Source organism: Phaseolus vulgaris, chromosome 6, assembly GCF_000499845.2.
Source record: "Phaseolus vulgaris cultivar G19833 chromosome 6, P. vulgaris v2.0, whole genome shotgun sequence".
Lineage (NCBI taxonomy): Eukaryota > Viridiplantae > Streptophyta > Magnoliopsida > Fabales > Fabaceae > Phaseolus > Phaseolus vulgaris.
The window spans coordinates 17,421,871-17,440,484 of NC_023754.2; the positions used below are offsets into that span (position 1 = coordinate 17,421,871).

The 18,614-nt window shown below is 29.5% G+C and overlaps 1 protein-coding gene across 4 annotated transcripts; it reads right to left on the reverse strand.

Moving 5' to 3' along the window:
- Nucleotides 1–1,474: 1,474 nt before the first annotated feature.
- On the reverse strand, nucleotides 1,475–13,738 carry LOC137831437 (villin-1). 4 transcript variants are annotated; one of them, XM_068639111.1, is made up of 25 exons: nucleotides 13,468–13,591; nucleotides 13,226–13,330; nucleotides 12,856–12,901; nucleotides 11,929–12,034; nucleotides 11,376–11,475; nucleotides 11,048–11,116; nucleotides 10,215–10,448; nucleotides 9,677–9,854; nucleotides 9,466–9,592; nucleotides 9,050–9,215; nucleotides 8,449–8,599; nucleotides 8,271–8,356; nucleotides 8,023–8,178; nucleotides 7,751–7,819; nucleotides 7,457–7,525; nucleotides 7,230–7,367; nucleotides 6,688–6,816; nucleotides 6,373–6,520; nucleotides 6,225–6,238; nucleotides 5,754–5,894; nucleotides 5,141–5,266; nucleotides 4,401–4,463; nucleotides 4,127–4,322; nucleotides 2,090–2,268; nucleotides 1,475–1,910 (listed from the first exon to the last, which is right to left on the reverse strand). In XM_068639111.1, exons 4-25 carry the CDS (start codon nucleotides 11,982–11,984, stop codon nucleotides 1,797–1,799), a joined length of 2,709 nt encoding a protein of 902 aa, XP_068495212.1. In that variant the 5' UTR covers nucleotides 11,985–12,034; nucleotides 12,856–12,901; nucleotides 13,226–13,330; nucleotides 13,468–13,591; the 3' UTR covers nucleotides 1,475–1,796. The 4 variants fall into 4 exon arrangements, with proteins under 4 accessions (XP_068495212.1, XP_068495213.1, XP_068495211.1 ...); XM_068639112.1 differs by having other exon boundaries at nucleotides 12,787–12,901; XM_068639110.1 differs by lacking the exon at nucleotides 12,856–12,901 and having other exon boundaries at nucleotides 13,468–13,738.
- Nucleotides 13,739–18,614: the final 4,876 nt, after the last annotated feature.

The window sequence follows — 18,614 nt, forward strand, 5'->3', positions numbered from 1 at the left end:
ATCAATTTCCATTTTCTTAGAGTAATAAAAAATTTAATGATTTTACCATAATTGTGTAATTCTATTTTGGATTTTGATAATATGTGTTCATAGGACTTTTGATGTCAACATTAACACATGGAAAATAGTAGAGATCTGCTAGTTTATTTATGATGAATAAAAAATAAATTTTAGATCACATGTTTTACATGCAATGAATATTGTGATCCTTATCTTTTTAGTATAATTGTAGAAAATTACTCGATTTTAACGTACTAAAAATAATCTGATTTCAGTTTTAAATGGTATTTAAATGTTTATATGAAAATTGATAAGTGGCACATTAATTAGTTACATGTAAAAAGCACGTGTATTTTTACAATATTTTTAGCTGAAATATTTTTTATAAATATAAAAATACTATTATATTTAATTGGTTTTTAAAAATATTTTTTAATTTCAAATCTTGAATCCTTTCTCGTCTATATATATATATATATATATATATATATATATATATATATATATATATATTGTCTTTAATAAATGACTAAATTTATTTTTAATCACTAATAATTTTGGTAATATATTTTTTTTCTCTTTAACTTAGATATAAAAAAACATCCAACAAATGAAGGTTTTTGCTTCTTGTACACCCTTAAAATTACTACTTGCACTGCCATAATTTTTTTAAATAATCACTCCATCCTTTATGTATATTTCAATAATAACAAGCTTTTTTGGAACATAGAAAATACTTTTCTTCAATAAGATTTCTAAAACAATTTTTTTGGAACATGGGATGCTTTTAAAACAAGTTTTCTAGAGCAACCCTTTTCAAATAAGCTTTCTGAAAGATGAGACTCAGGAATAAGCTTTTTGAAATAAGTGTTTGAGATCTTTTAACAAGTTTTCCACTAAAATCAATGTTTTACTCTCTCTCTTTTCTGTCAAAGGGTGCAGCGGAAAACAAGATGCAGTCGGAGGTGCAACTAGAAAGAAAGACACAAACGGTGGGTTTCTTCCTGCATCTCCATATGATTTTTTTCTCACTTCATAAATTTTTTATTTCCAAATTTCTTTGTAATATTTCAAATTACATATTTCAGAAGTGTTTTTTTTAATTTGTAATTAACTTCTGGATTATGTAATCCGGAAAATTTTTTCAGATGCTTGTTCGAATTACATCATTCAGAAGTTACTCTATGGAGTGAGACAATAAGGATAAAAAGATATTTTCACTTTTTTTTGTATGGGAGTGAGAAAAGAACCTATAGAGTTGCAGATATCACAATAACTTAAATCCTCAATCACTTTGTTGTGGGATCCAAGAATCATTTGTATCAGTCAATATTATAATTTCGAGGAGAAACACGTGCAAAAGAATCAATCTTTAAATACATGGTTGCACATGACTTTGTTATACAATTTAAGTAAAAAATATAAAATACATTAATGAAACATCAACAACAATAGAGATTCATGCAAGAAACTATTTAGTAGATAGTGTGTTCAAGGACTAGAAACCTTAGTCCATAGATCATAGATATTCAATCAAACCCTATGCAAGTATGTTTGAACATTCGGTTCTAAAAATGCTATACAACATTTTCTCTTCAAGCAAAAAAAACATTACATAGTTCCACATGTATGCCTCAAAAACATCATCTTTAAAACACAACATTATGAGATAAAATGAAGGAATAAACATGTAGTAAGTTGGTGCAAAACAGTACACTATATGACTCGTATTTCACAAACTCAACCTCAAACTCTCAAAGCCGTAATATAGTGCCACAAAACACAGTCACTTTGCTCTAAAATAGATCCAGTGACATCTTCAGTTTGTTTTGTTTCCATCTAGGAAGCTTGGAGAAAGCAGATTTTGGCATTCCAAACTTCTCACGGAACTCTTCATTAGATAAATATATCTATTCATCACAAAGTTTAGATTCCAGTCAGTTTTCAGAGTAAAACAAGATTGATGTCTATGGATATAACAAATGTTCTGCATAAACTTTTATCATTGGTTTTTCATATTGATTTTCATATCCAAGAGCAAGTAAAAGGTAAGATGGTAACAAAACTGATTGATTAACTTAGATAGTACCTCTCTTCTTGTCAAATCAATGCTAGTTACTGGATTTGCAGAAACCACTCTCAGGCGTTCGTAGGGGTGTATAGGCAAATTCTCACCATCCACATTTCTATCCTTTTGAGTGAAACTTGCAGACTCATTAGATGAGCTTAGTTCTGTTGCTGGAGATTCAAGCTGTGGCATTGGTTTTTCTAGGAAAACAAAAACAAACTGATAAAATATAGCAAGTAAAGGATGAAAAGATTTGTACTAATGAACCATTAACAAACCAATAAGAAATCTCACATCACTTCTAGCTCAAAACCTTAAAACAATGAGTTTGTGAGTTTTCTTCCTTATATCTTGCTAACTTTCTCATTTCTACTCAATATCAGACTCAAACTCACATTCTCAATAATAACTAGGGAATTACAATATCTATCTCTCTCTATATATAAAAGGAAAAGAGACTTAAAATTTTCATATGTTTGATTGAATTTTGAATCTTACCATAGCTGTACATGTAAACAACTTAAATCAACATATATAAGAAAAAAGAGATTTGACTTTTCCTGATGGTTGAATTGAATTGTAAACTTTACCATAAATGTTTCACCATCTAAGTAAATTAGACTTAATTTCCCTTAACACCCAAATTGAATTTTGAACAATACTATAGGCTGCATGTAAAAACCTTAAATATCTCATAATCATCCATCAAAATTTAAATTCATGATAACCGTTGATTTTATTTAATAATATTTAACATAAATGAGTATTAAATTTGTAAATTTTGTGTATCAAGGAACACACACAAATTTCATGTGGTTGAAGAAATTCCTTCTGTATTAATTTAGAATTTGGTACTTACTACAGTTGGATTTTATTTTTTTTTAATTTGTAACATCCTTATAAAATCAATTTTTATACAAAATCATAATAACATATTATGATATTTGAAAGAGACGACACGTCTAATTATTTTTTAACAGCCATATCATTAAATTTACAAACTCATGAAATATTTCAATTTATTCAAATAAATTTCAACTTCATAATTATTTATACAATATATATATATAAGAATTTAAGAAAACTTCAATTTATAAAATACACATCTTCAATGCTTTATATGTATATTTGTAAAAAAGCAAATTTCAATGAATCCATCACTACAAGAAAATCATTAAATATTAATCAAATTTAGAGACAAAAATAATTAGTCACTGTATTAGATACTAATTTAGAGACTAAAAAATTATTCATATATAAAGTGGTTTCTATTATTAATAAAAATTTATAAAATGATTTCTAAATTTGTATCTAAATTAGCTCTAAGTTTTAGCGACTAATATTTTAGATTCTAAATTAATCTCTAAAAGACTAATTTAGAATATAAAGTAGTAAGTAGCTAAAACCTTGGTAGTTAATGGATAGATATCAATTTAGAAACTATTTTATAAATTTTTATTAATAATAGAAACTACTTTATATACCAATAGTTTTTTTTAGTTTATAAAATGGTCTCTAATTTAATCAAATAGTAACTAATTGTTTTGGTCTCTAAGATTAGTTTCTATTTAATGATTTTCTATAGTGCGTGCATATAGAGTAAATTACAATACACTCTTTGAGTTTTTTTTTTAAAATTTTGTTTTTTTAACATTAAAATGGTCTCTCTAATTAGTGAATGTAAACGTGATGTTTTTTAAATTTAAAAGAGTGCATTATAAAGCAGAAAAGATGACAATATAATGTTTTTAAAACAATAAAGAGTTTTGCTTAAAATTATAAAAGAACTGGTGTGTCAGTGCAATTTGAAAAATCTCAGAAACTTTACAATATTATAGTTACAAAATACCTGAGAATAATTACTATCAGTATGTATATATTAAAATAACTGTTGGAAAATTCTAACAAAGAAGAATCTCTTTATCAATAGTTATATATATATATATAGCAAGCTTAGAGTAGATAGCTCCAAAGAGAACTAACTCATTCACATATTGACTAACTGATGTTCAACTAAATAATTTCACATCAGAAATTGATGAGAAGGATTGTTGTTACCAGCACTGTCATTGGCAGGAGAGCTTTCAAAGAGCTTCTTGGTAAGTGGAGTAGAGCTAGAAACAAGTCTATCACCTGCACTGCTAGGTAAAGGGGAACTACTTCTTCCACGTCCATTGGAGAAAGCAGAAAAGCTTCTGTGACCATTTGGAGTAGAGTCCCTGGAGGTTGCTTTTAATGGGGTTCTAGCATGTCCCTGGATAATGGAAACCAATAGGGAATGATCAAGGCTGAAAACCTTATAAAATTGATATTATGAAAGGCAGTCACCTACTTCCACACTTTTTGCTTTTCCTTTCAGAATTGCAAGCTTTCTCTCAAATGAGTTGCCAACAATCTGCAACAATTCATTCAGAATAATTGATAAGATGGATGACAATATAATCCAGGTGTGAAACACCAAAAAGATGTCCCCTTCAAACACCAGAAAAAAAAAAACTAACTATTTGCATATGCAAAGAGACAATTTCTGGATTCAAACTCATCATGACCAACCCACCACCAAGGCACATTGGCAAAAAAATGAATGGTATATGAAACATTTTCATCAAAGCATAAATAAACAAGCAAATTTCCATATCTCATGTCAACTTTCAATCTTCCTCTTTTACTATATTTCCAATTCTTTCAATAGTGTTACACAATTAAATATAAAATTTTATCAACTTGTGTATACATTCATACACACAAACAGACATATTACCTAAATTTGAAAGCTGCCTAACAGGCATGCCCAAGAAAAGCATTAGTATTTACATATACAAGAATTGAAAAATTCATCACAAAATAATCTATGGCTAAACTAACAAATCAACATAAATTACACCACATTTATATGCATATCGCATCAATATATATAACAGATTCTAGCAGGGAGTTCGGCAAACGATCTTTATTTTTGGGAAAGTGGGGGCAAGGGATCGCATGCTCCACCATTATACCAATGACACTTCTTAAAATTAGTTGATATAGTATGATGATCAATAGTTATAATTTTGAAGGGAGAAGACTTACATTTTCTTTTGAGTGATTCCATGAAAAGAAACAAGTGAAAAATGGTGGCTCATAACCTTCTGTTACAATGTAAATAGGGATGTCAAGGGATAGGCCTTCGGCAAGGACATCCATTTCCAGAAATTTCTGCTCATAATAGTTTCCATTGTAAGAAAAACATATTGCAGCAAAGTGTAAGTCTGTATTACATTAAAACTGTAGACTTTGATCTCATGATTCGATTTATGGACAAATTAGAATTAGTTCCTAGGATGAGACTGTCAAATAATTAGTAATTAATGAATAATGGAGAAACAAAAACTTGGCTCTTTATGAATTAGATGTATAAACAACTACTTCCTTGAATAGTGTATAGAGGCATTTTTCATTAAGTACTTGGATTCATTGGCAAAAAGTTCTGCAGTGGCTGTCACAAAGGTCCACTCGTGCAGGAAAAGATAGTGGAAGAACAAAGTACAAAGTAATTATAACATAGATGTTAATGGAGGGAATTCAAAATGTGAGTGGAGTATTGAAAAGAAGCAGCTATGTGAAGACCATATATAAATAAAATAAAATAAATTGATTCAATTGCATGAGTGACAATTAGTGTAGAAGCATAGTAAGTAGGTACCTGGCCAAGATTAAGAGCTTCTTGTTTTGATTTGACAGCTGAATGCAAGCCAACCCAAACATAAATCTCTCTTTGGCAATCAAGCAATAAAACATCTTCAGTAATTAAGTCATCCTGTGTATAATTGTATATCTCTTTCACCTGAAATATTACATCAAGGCTACAATTAATCACGTTAAAATAATACATTATACATATGTGTGTATGTGAGCAAAAGAAAAATTTGACAAAAAAGGCCATATATAAAGTGATAGAATTTATGACATTTAATTCAAGGTGATGCTATTGGCATTTTAATCTCAGTGCTGATAATCTAGATGCATATTAGAAATGCTACTTGTGGCGGTTCTTATCGCAGTCTTCATCAGATATAATATTCTGTTATTGACTTAATAAAATAATGTATTAGTTATTCAAATAATTATTTATCACATCTGACATGAACAGTTTCAGATTGTAGAAGCAATATACCTTGAAGTCTCCTCCTGGGTTGAAATTCCAAGAAATCAGCGTGAGAAACAGAACCATCAATTAGACAAGCTTTCCCTGTCATTTCACCAGGATAGTTCTAAACCAAGTGAGATCTAGATTACTTTTCTTAAGAAGGTGTTTTTCTTACCCTTTATTATTTTTAATGCGAACAAATGTGGATCATCTGTGAATCCTTGAATTTCTTTGCCTTTTGGATACTCTGCCTTTCCACCAAGAGCATCCCAGAAAACATCAGGTTCATTCCCTTCCCTCACAGAAACAGGTAGCCATTTTGTCTGCAGGTTTGCATCAAGAAATGAGGAGTTAACACCATTACATGAACTATATTCTCTTGCAATTTAATATAAATTCAAATGAAAAACTCATTACTCAATGTTTCCTTTTCAGTGACTATCATTTAAAAAAATATTCCAGCACCAAATGTCAATTTGCAATGACGTACATTAAGTAGCTCCACCAGTCTATCAAGAAGATTATGGTCTCTGGCAGAGGACAGACTCCCAATCCAAGTATAGATAGATCCTTCATTTTGTAGAATGTAGCAATAGGATGAATTCAGGGAGGCTGAAACCTATAACAATTTTAGTACATAGTCAACACATACTGACAAATAATATAATATTTTTATGTAAAAAAATGCAAACAAAACATGCTTTGAAGTCAACCACCATTTTGTGCACAACAGAAAAAAACCAAATTCAAATATAAATAACAACCAATAGAGCAGCAGCAGTAATAGAACACAATATATTGGACTTCAGTATTTCTTATCTTTGTCCGTAGTCAATAACAAAAGGATATTGGAATAGTTAGTAATGAAAAATATCTGATACTGAGAAACAACTGATGCAATTTAGCAAAACGAAAGGACCCAATAGCTTTGCTCAAAGCCTTTGTATACACTTTTGGTAATTAGAGAAAAGATATAATAAAGGTAAAAAGGACTCCACTATGGATAAAATAGTCAAATTAATAGAAACTTACTTGATCAACTTGGATGGCCTGCATATTATCTGGACTTGTACCTTGTACTCGAAACAAAGCAACCAGGTTTTCATTGTAAGTTTCATCCACCATACTTTTTTCTTCTATAAAGTTCCTATACCCTGAACTGTTTCCCCCCTTACAAGAACAAAAGTGAAGAATTTGGAGCATGTGACTTTTTTTAAAGCTAAACACAACTTGAAAATGAGGTTATATTGAGCACATACCTTGAATATGATTAGTCTGTGAAGTATTGAGAAAAACTGAGCTGGTTCCTTACCCTCATGGATTTGAGCCTGAGCAGACATATGATGTAAAATGAATATATTAGGCAGAGTAATATGCAGGTAAATTATATGTCTTTTACATGAATATGCCTAATATGCATAATGTAGCAATAAGAAGCTGGCACCTATTGATAAGATAAAAATTGTACAAATATTTCCCAAAACTACAATATCATTATTGAACATATTCAATCAACACATTACAAGAGATGGCAGAGGAACAACAGCACTAACCATAACTGGATTAGTTCTGATTGAATCAGCCATAGTACTGATGTGGGAAACGACAGCTGTTTTATCCTCCTGCAGGACAAAATCATTGAATAAAAGGGCAGATTGGGTTAGGATTATTGACAACAACCAAGCCTATTTCAAAAAGATGAGATTAAAAGTTTACCATTGTTACAGAAGTTGAAGAACTGAGTACTACATGGAATACATAATTGGGTATTTAGACAGTTAAAAAACTACCTAATAGAAGATAGAAAACCTTGACTAGTGCCTACCATTACACTTTTGGAGCCAACCCAAGCATAAAATAGCGTCTCATCTCTTCCATTTCCTGGAAATGTATATTGTACAATATAGCAATCTCCACTGTAAAGCTTTGTAAGTTCAGTAACTGAAAGAAGGGACAATTCATCACCATCCACCCGCCAAACCTGAAATTGCATTATTCAGTAAAGACAACACAGGAAAAAGAATATGATCACTGGGACCCGAGACACATAAGTTTTTTTGAGCAAGAAGATACTTTTATTGTGCCACTGCAATCTATAGATGGTTCATTGTCTTCTTCAGGAAGTTCTTTCACCTCATAACCCTGGTGCTTGAGTATGGCTGGGGCAGAAAAAACAAACGTAAAGAAAAGAATAATAAACACACTAAGTGTAAACTTCTTAAACACGAGTAATGTGTATAAGATACTAAACCTGCCACTTTTTCTTTGCCTTCCTCATAAAGCCTAAGCTCCACTGTTCTGGGCCAATTAGTAAAGTACGACCGAAAGATGGTACTTTCCAGTCCTTCTGACAAAAATGTCAAATGAGTCTTGATTGATCTGCCTTCGTTTCTGACAAAATCCTAGTAAAATGGACACAATGGTGAGCATAGGCAATGCCCTCAATGCAATGCTTATGGACAAGCACAATTGACAACATTAACTAATGTAACTCAACTGTCATACCATTACAGCTACCGAGAATTTGGTGGGATTTATCATTAAAATTTATAAATAATTTTGGTTCCAAGGCAAATACAATAAAAGTAACTTTGAATGAAGAAAACTATCCAAGAATATATATTTCTTTAGTAAGATAAGTTTCAGAACAAAGGTGAACATCAAGCGAGTGCCAGGGATGAACTGCAGTCAACAAGGGAGTGGAGGGATTGAGTTTATAAGTGAAAGTTTGACATCAATAAATCAAGCCTACCTCTTTTGGGACTATAAGATGATGGTACCACATACAGACCGGAAAGTTTGGATATTTACACTTTCCGAAACAAAAGTAAACTCAAAGAAGAGAGTCTTACTTCTATAGCTCTGATTGCTGTTCTTCTTTCAGTCAATAAAGTCTGCCTTCCCATCCATACAAAAATCTCACTATCACAGTCCAACATATAACACTTGTCTGTCTCAAGCATTTCTTTGCTCAATGCATTGGTTCCAGTCTCACAAAGTTTTCCCTGTAAATTTATCCTGTTGAGATGTGAAAAAGCAACCATTCTTTAGCTAAGAGTGACAAATTTCTTTAACTAAACCAACTAATAAAATAATTTAGGTAAGTCAATAAACTGTGATGCCCTTAATTGACCATTGATCAATCAATATGAATAGGTTAATTAAACTTGTCATATGTTTTACGTAGAAATAATCTTGACAAGGGTTTGGCAACACATGCCTTGATGCATGCACACAAACATTATGCAAATATGTGTATGAACCTCACCAAAATAGCTTTATAGGAGGAGCCTCAGATTCCTGAATAGGAGGCGATTCTCGAGGAATGGGAGCATAACCACCAAATAGACTCCAAAATTCACCCACATCAGAATCACCAACGAATTTTCCATCCTCTACAACAAATAGTAAAATTATGATTTGCATCATCTTCCCCTCAGAAAACAGGAATAAGCATTAAAAAAGTTGTGTATTCAAACCTATTGTTGCCACTTCGCATTTTCCACCATGCTTATTCTCCTTGATATACTGAACAACCTCCAAAGCTTTAGCTCTTTCTTGAATGGTAGAGTTGCACCCACTGAAGAGGAAGATTTTTAAGGCCGTGTCAAGGATGAATACATCTTCATGATTCAACGTTGTCCTCAAAAAAGGCACCTAATGAATATATAAGGGCGTTAGAGACAGGCTCTACTAATATAATAAATCAAACAATAGAAAGTCTGAAGCAAAGAAAAGAAAATGGTACTGAGAGCTATGCAGTCTGAAAGTAACATGTATAACCTCGGCAGGGATCATCATTGATATTATCTCATTTAAAGTTATTAATCATTGTTTGATCCCCTCAAAGAAATCACGGTCAACAAAAAAAACTAGAAATCATACAGTAATATGTGGAGACTCAATAAGTTCCTTGTCTATAACTAAATTTTCAGCGAGAGGAAAATAGGCAGAGGAGGTGATTCACATTATCAGACAACAGAAGCAGTTAATTATCAAACTTCAGAAACAACTCACTTCCTTCACATGAACAACATAATCTCCCTTGCAAGTATACAGGTGGACTTGATATTCACCATTCAAGCTCCCCTGCTTTGAAGTAAATACTCCTTCGATGGGTATAAGACAAGGCCTGAAGTATGATAGAAACTTCTGTGATTCTTGGCCTTGAATTTCCCTGTATTGAACGCTGCACGATCCTAAGGCTGCATCCAGCTCAAGTGCCTTTTCAGATGCCAAGCTTGAATCTACCTGTCAAAACTTAATTGACTGTGAAACAATGCTGATCATGCTGTTTAGCCACAGTTAGCAATCCAACATTCATACTTATTTGAAAACTACGTTCACTGTTTAATGTATTAAAATCAGATGTTGTGAATAGATACTTGTTACAATGTCTCCATTACCTTCCTTGATATATTTAACCAGATTTAAATCACTAAGCAAATTTTAGATAAACAAATACAAACCCCTAAACTTGATTTTGTTGTTGGATAAACAGAAATTACACCTCAAGAAAGTTTTATTGAGGAAATTTTGGTACTAAAAATTAGTCAGTAAAGTTTCACATTCCCTAAATGCGATAAAATCATAAAATACATTTCTTTACAGTTCCACTCTCTTGTCAGATTACAGAACAATTGATTACAGTAAATATGATGAGAAACATGACAATAATTGTTATAGGAAAATGGAGTACCACACCATCATGTGAATAAAAAGAACAAACAACTATTTGAGGAAAAAAGACTAAGGGTATATACAGCCTCAAAATATTTACCTGCTGAAAAATAACTGTAACACATTTTTATCACCACAAGCAATACAATTAAAAAAGAAAGAATATAAACCTTCTTTGCTTCACTTCCCAGCCAATAATGTATGTCATAATGAGGAGGGCCAATTTTCGGAAAGACGGCCTGTTTCCACAAACACATAAAAAGGTCTGCATCAAATTTATGTGGAGAATTTAGATGAAAAATATGCTGATACTGACAGGGAATTGTTAAAATATCATTATGCCGAAGGTGGTCCAAAATTAATGGGTTCAATTTCAAAAGGGTATAGCGAAACTATAGAAGACATGATGAAGACAATCTTTGAAATGTTAGATTTTTGAATGAGATGTATTCATGCGTTTAAATGGATCAATGGGAAATAAAGTGAGCAATATCTTACATTCAAGACTAAGTATGCACTTCCGGTATAGAATTTTCCATGGCTTGACTTTGACACTGAAACCAACCGCTGGTTCTCGATACACCAAATTTCTAAGCCTCTAAGAACATTAAGCTAAGTATAAAACAGAAACTTTAACAAAGAAATGTGATACATTTAGAAACAAAATTTACAGCTGAAACACAAATCTGGAATAACTAGAATAAAAGTCAAGAGACAAGCATCCAGGTCAAGAATTTTATATGCTTCCCAACTCTTTTTAGAATGTAGCATGATTACAATGCAAGAATCGATTCTCCTATCTTTTTATTTTCATTTTTTCTCCATAATCAATGAGACATTCACCAGTGGCTGAGGAAGCCCTTTGCAATTGACATGGGCTAATGCTAGTAAAAACCAACTATTTGTTTTGGCGCCTTTGTCATCAGAAATTAATACCGATTCTATTTGCTCGGGCATGAAAAAAAACTGAACACAACAAAATAACTACTACCTGTTCAACAGACTAACACAAATCATAAAACAATTGAAAAGAAAATGGTTGTAAGGATACGGGTTTGCTCCTGCCGTTTGAAATGCAGAATCCATATCTTTAGTGACAATTGGCATTGAGTCTATGGCTCTAATACTCCAGCCAACTAACCCAACACTAGATTATTCTGCAATCCAGGATTTAAACTATGTTAGTCCTCAGATCCTGAGATATATATGTTATGTTACCAATAGCATTGCTCTTTTCAGAGCATATATTAATACTTATCTAGTAAGGTTTAAGGTGGCAAAACATTAATGACTTGCTATTATAACAGTATATAATCAAGAAGCAGTGCTATAATAAATAAATCAAGGTAAGCAAAGACATGCTACCATTGTGCAATTAATCTAAAACAGCTAAGATTTAGAATAATAATCAAATACATTGTACCCATAATTTGAAGAAGTTATGCAAGGATGTCAGTCACATGAGTATTAATTACTCAACCATAATGCTGAAAAATTAATTTAAGAATTTAATTCTATCAAATAAACAAACCAATGAATGACAGCTGTTATCACTAAATCTATAGTCTTTTTTATGTAATTACAGCCAAAAATAAATCACACAAAGTTCTAATTATTTTGGCTATGAAACATTCAAAAGGAAAATGTGCATCAGACTTTAAAAGCATTCATATTTTGTCTATTTGGTTTAACCTTTGTCTTTTTTCTGCTCAAGTAATAATGATGAAAGTAAATAAATAAAACTTCCACCAAGACATCAAGAATTTAAACAGAAAAAAAAAATCAATCAGGTAATCAACTTGATAATTTTTTAACTGAATTGCACTGCAGGAAAGCTGACACTAGCAAGAAATCTAAACTAATAACTAAAAAACGCACCAAATTTCAGAAAATATTTTATGAAACTAACCCAACACATAACTCCCAAAATCAACACAACACTCAGGCTGCACCGAAATGAATCTATAGCAGTCAATACCCAGAACAGAGCTTACGCCCAGAGTCCTCGTCTCATATTTAAGCCTCTGTAACAAATACACCAAGCATCAATCAACCAACCACAAAGGCCAATCATTCCTTGGGGAAAACAAAGTCAAAAGGCAATAACAATGCAAGAAAAAGGGGGAGAAAAAAGATGATCTACGCCAAACAAGCACAAAGCATGAACAAATTCAAAGTGCAAACAAGAACCAACCATAAAGATCATTCATTTCTTGGGCAAAACAAAGTCAAAAGACAATAACAATGCTAAAAGGGATAGAAAAAAGATGATCCACTGCAAACAAACAGAAAGCAAGAACAATTCAAGACTCATTTGACCAACAGGGTAGATCATAGTCCACACACACCTCGATTCAACAGCAGATTCAGAAGCTAACAGGTGATGGTGATGGTGATGGTTGAACAGACAGGGAAAGAACAAAACTTGGATATTCCCATTTGGAAAGCCAAGGCTGCAGACAAACAAAATGAAGCATTTATATTGGAGGGTAAAATGACATTGGAATGATGAAAACAGCGTTTGGTGAAGAAAGAGACTGGAGATAAAGCAAAAACAAAACAAAAAAATGAAAAGCATGGTTATCTTTACCGTCCAGCTTGTATGTGGGGCCCACGAGGGTGGCTTTCTAGTTGTGCACTTTGCAGTGTGGTTGATGGAAAGAGAGTGATGATGATGAAATGTGATAAGGGGTGGTGTCTGTTTTACGCCTTGTGCTGTTACCATAGACAGTAAAAAACATGCCAATAGAAACCAAAGTCATAGACAGAGAAAGATTTCCAAACTCAAATGTGACTTTCAACACTCTCTTTAATGTTCTGACAGACCAATCTGACATAGATGGTATGTTTGTGTCTCTCTCTCTCTGTAGATGTGTGTATATATTATATATATGTATATCATCCAATGTCTCTGTCTCTTTGTTTGTGTAACAGCATCTTTTTTTCTTCTTCTTATGATAATAAATAAAATATAATTTTTATTGTCTTATTTATATTTTAGATTTTGTTGTAACCTTTTTATAGTGGTTCTGTTAAAACCAAATAAGTCATTTCACCAGTTTTTGACATAAACAGTGATAGTTTTAATTGATATGATTTCTCATGTGACTTCAAATTAGTAGAAGGATTAAATTGCTCTAATAGATGGTTTTCAAATATTAAAATAAAAAATATTAAACTTTAAATGATTAAAATGAAACTCAAAAAATAAAAAAGGATATCAAAATGATTTTGATTAATAAAAATAGAAGAGATACTTTTTTAGTTTGAGTCAAACTTGAAGAGGTACATGGATGTATTCGAAGTGTTGACTTTTTTATTAATGCATTTATTCTTTAAAATTTAAAAGTTTGGTAGATTTATTATTTTTCTACTTTAAACAAGGGTGATTAATTTTTCATATTTTTAAAGTGTGACTATTAAATTTGTGGATATGAAAGAATGAAGACTTTAATTAGTTTAATTGAAAATATACAAATTGATAATAACCTTCTAAAAAAAAGTAAAGATTTTGATAGAATTATTATATTTGAACGATAAATAAATGAACTTGAGCATACAACACACTGGTAATAAAAGAGAAGGAGTCAATGTTTATTAATAACAGTATTAAAATTCTTAAATAAATTTTATTTTTTAAGTATTTTAATTGTCATTAAATAATAAAAATAATAGTTATGTTAATCGAAAAATAATTTTTATAAACGTTAAAAAAAAGTATTACAAACTTTAATAAAAAGTTTGACTGATATTCACTAAAATAATTCACTAACCTTAAAAAAAATCTAACAAAAATCGATTGAGAAATAACTTACAACAGTAAATAAATTATTCCAACAACATAAAATAAAATTATCAATATGAATTAAAATATATTTACTTACATTTATAAAAAAAATATTGTCATATTAACGTTAATACAAAATTCTTATTATAACTATTTAAAAAATAATTTTGACAATATTGATCAAAGAAAATAACTTTAACCACGTCCTGATTTCACATGGTATTGCATATTTTTATATCGTATTTAAAATATTTGCTTCTTAATGTAAAGAAATGAGTTGAAATTATCATATATCAACATTAATGTTGTAAAATCAAAAGTTATAAATAAATAAATAAACAAATTTCATTTGGGAAACCTAAATTCTAAAAAATTGTAATTACAATACTACCAAAAGTTAGGTGTTTTTGGAAGAGTGCATTTTCCCAACATGACCAAGTAAAGTTTAAATCTTTTATATATTTACCAGAAAAATATTTGTGGAGAATTACAAAAGTAAATTATTCATCACAATTACTCATTAATTGCAGTTTTTTAAACAGTAGAATTTTAAAAAAATTATTAAACTATATGAAAGGGTAAAAAAAAGTAAAGAAATTTGGATAAAAAATAATTACAAAAATTTATCTTCTTATTAATTGTTATAGATTATTACCTAGTTAGTATTTTTTTTTTTTATGTGGGAGGTCTGACACATGAATGTGGATACATCTTTTCACAAAATAAAAGCAAGTAATAATAGTGACCGAAAAATAAGATGAAAGTAATAATTACATGGAATTGTGAGAGCAATTGTCTAGAACCAAATCAATTAAGATATAGGATTCTAAATCAATTAAAAAAAGTTAACACTTGAAAGATACCAAAAGTTTGAAGCTCTAACCCCACCATATATAGGGCTTAGCATTTCACTTCACCTAGTCATGGCCTCCCATTTCTTTCCACATTTTTTTTTTTGTGTGTGTGCATGGTCTTTGCCCCACCCTTTCAACATTTTTATTCATTTTATAAGATGTTTTTTTATAATAATAAATAAATAAAATAACATAAATATTTTACAGATATTCCAACTCTTATATAACACTACAAATCATTAAATAGAAACTAATATTAAGAGACTAAAATAATTAGTTGCAACAGTAACTAAGTCGAAGACCATTTTATAACTAATTTAGAAACTATTTAACAATAATAAAAAATAATTTATAAACCAAAAATTTATATAGTTCCTAAAATAGTCTCTAATTTAATCATTATAATAATTAATTATTTTTGTTTCTAGAATTAATTTTTATTTCATGATTTTATTGTAGTGCAATATTTTCTCTTAACACATTATTAATATGTGTCAAAGAAAAAAAAAAGGAAAAAATAAAAAAATTCTCAAGGATCTTAGCATCATTATATGCAACTTACACATAATGGAGTAGCTTCTTCTTTCTCAAACTTCACTTTTAGATGAGTAAAATTTGTTCTCTTTTAACCTACCATGTTTGAGAGCAAGAAAGAACATGGAGAGAGATATTAAAGCAAGTATTTCCTTGGTTGGTAAAAAGTATTCCTTGATTTTAAATGGGGCAGTTTGAGAGTTTGGCTTCTGTTTTAATTTAAGCAATAACACAAAAACGGTTGGTAGGAAAAATGAATGTATAGACTAGTAAGGATGTTACATAATTATCACATGATAATAATGATTTCCTACCCAATTGAATAAATCTTTAGCACAAAAAAAGTTGTACTTTTTGACACCTATCCTAACCCTAAACACATATCTACAATTTTTCAAAAGCGTTTAAAATATGTTGAAATCAACCAATTACTTAAGTGTTTAGTACAAGATACTTAGATTATTTGTTATTTTATAGAAATCAAGTATTACATTTGAAAATAATATGTATAAAGTATTACCTTTGAAAATAATATGTAATTTGTTAATCTTTGTCAAGTTATATGCAATTCTTCTGAGTCCTAAATTTAAAATGGTGTTGATAGTTTGTTAATTCTATTAGTGTAGAGTCTAAAAACGTACATGAGTGGCTTTGATATATTTTTATGAAAATAAGATTAAATGGGTTTGTATGATAAAATTTACTTATATTATAATTTGAGCATGAAATTTTAACACTCATCCAATACATAAACATAGGGTATCAAACTCATATTTTTGTCTTTAATACTAATTATTAGGTTGAATTCTTACTATTAGATCAAAAGTTATGATTAATTAGCATTGTATAATTTGTTATTATTAAAAGTACTCAACTGTGACTTGTTTCACACGAGTTCTATCATGAAACAATTGATGTCACTTACAATATATTTACATCTTCTGAAAGAGTTGTATGAAGCATAAAACCAAAACACTTATTAAAATACATAAATAATAATAATTATATTGAAAAAATAAAATAACACTTATTTTAATATTTAGTTTCTTCCTATAGGATAATTATGAAACCAAAACAATAAAAAAAAAAAATTCTATCATTCTTAGATTTAATATCAGGAAATATCAATTAAACTACTATCATTTAAGAAATATTACTTTTATATATATATAGATATATATATTAAATATTTTAAACCTCTTTTTACATAAAAAAATATTTTATGTAAATAAATAAAGTTAAAATTAGTTTTAACTCATAAAATTTCGTATCAATAATAATTCTTTCCTAGTTTATTATTTAAAATTAGTTTTAACTCATAAAATTTCGTATCAATAATAATTCTTTCCTAATTTCTTTGTCATGTAAAAAAAATTAACATCGTTTATAGATAAAAAAAAATCAATAATTTCATATTACAAGTAATTACGTGATTAAAATTTTTACAAAACAAAAATTAATTTAAGACTATAATTAAAAAAAATATACTTAACCCTTAAATAAATTCTATCTTCCAAAATCAAATTTCATAATATACATCTCAGCAAATATATATTTTTTAATATGTTTTTCAACCCCTTTTCACTTCCATTTAATTGTTATAATCATCTAATTCTAATTTCAACTTCCTTACCACACTTTTTAACAACTAACATAATACAAACTTTAGAAAAGCATTTATTAAAATACTATACCAGGAAATGTTGTTTCAAAGTGTTATAAGAATTCATTAAAGTGTACCAATTTTTTAACTATAGTAAATCTGATTCAAACTAATTTTTACAGATCAAATCACACGTATATTCCAATAAGTTACTTCCTCTTCAATTTCTATTCTTCAACAAATATCATTCCCTTTTTGCCAGTGCTAAAAGGACAACACATGGAGACTAAAAATGGAGAAGAAAACAAGGAAGGCTGGAAATTTGTCCAAAAAATGAAAAAAAAAATAGCTTACATTCTTAAATTAAATTGAAATTAATTTATGCATAATCTAATTTATAGAAGTTATTGTATAATTTCATCAATTTTTTAAACTTGTACATTAATTAATTTTAAATAGTTCGTTTTATTTCATTATTCTTTTCATATATTTTTATTCTTTAAATATGTATAGACAAGTTGGTCCACACAATAAATACTTTGCTACAAATACATGTTTAATGTAATTCATCCATCTCTCCGTGATCATGTGTTTATTTTTCAATTTATATAAATATTTTAAATATAAAGAATCAAATATCAAATAAAGCACGCCGAATAATTTACGGCTAACAAAATTATAGCATTATGTGTTTGGATTGAAGAAGAGAGAGGTGAAAGTGGATTTGTAACTATTGGAAAGGATGTGTCAGAACGTGTGAGATTGCTTAAATTGAGGGATGATATAGTAGATCTATGGTGATTTATTGAAATTTGTGAGTTATGCAATAGTTGGGAGAAAATTTAAAAATTATTTTAAATGTATAACATGTAATTTTATAAATTTATCCTTATTATTAAAAAATATTTTAATAATTAATTATGATTTTTTTTTTAGGTTTGAGTTAATTAAATTTTTCT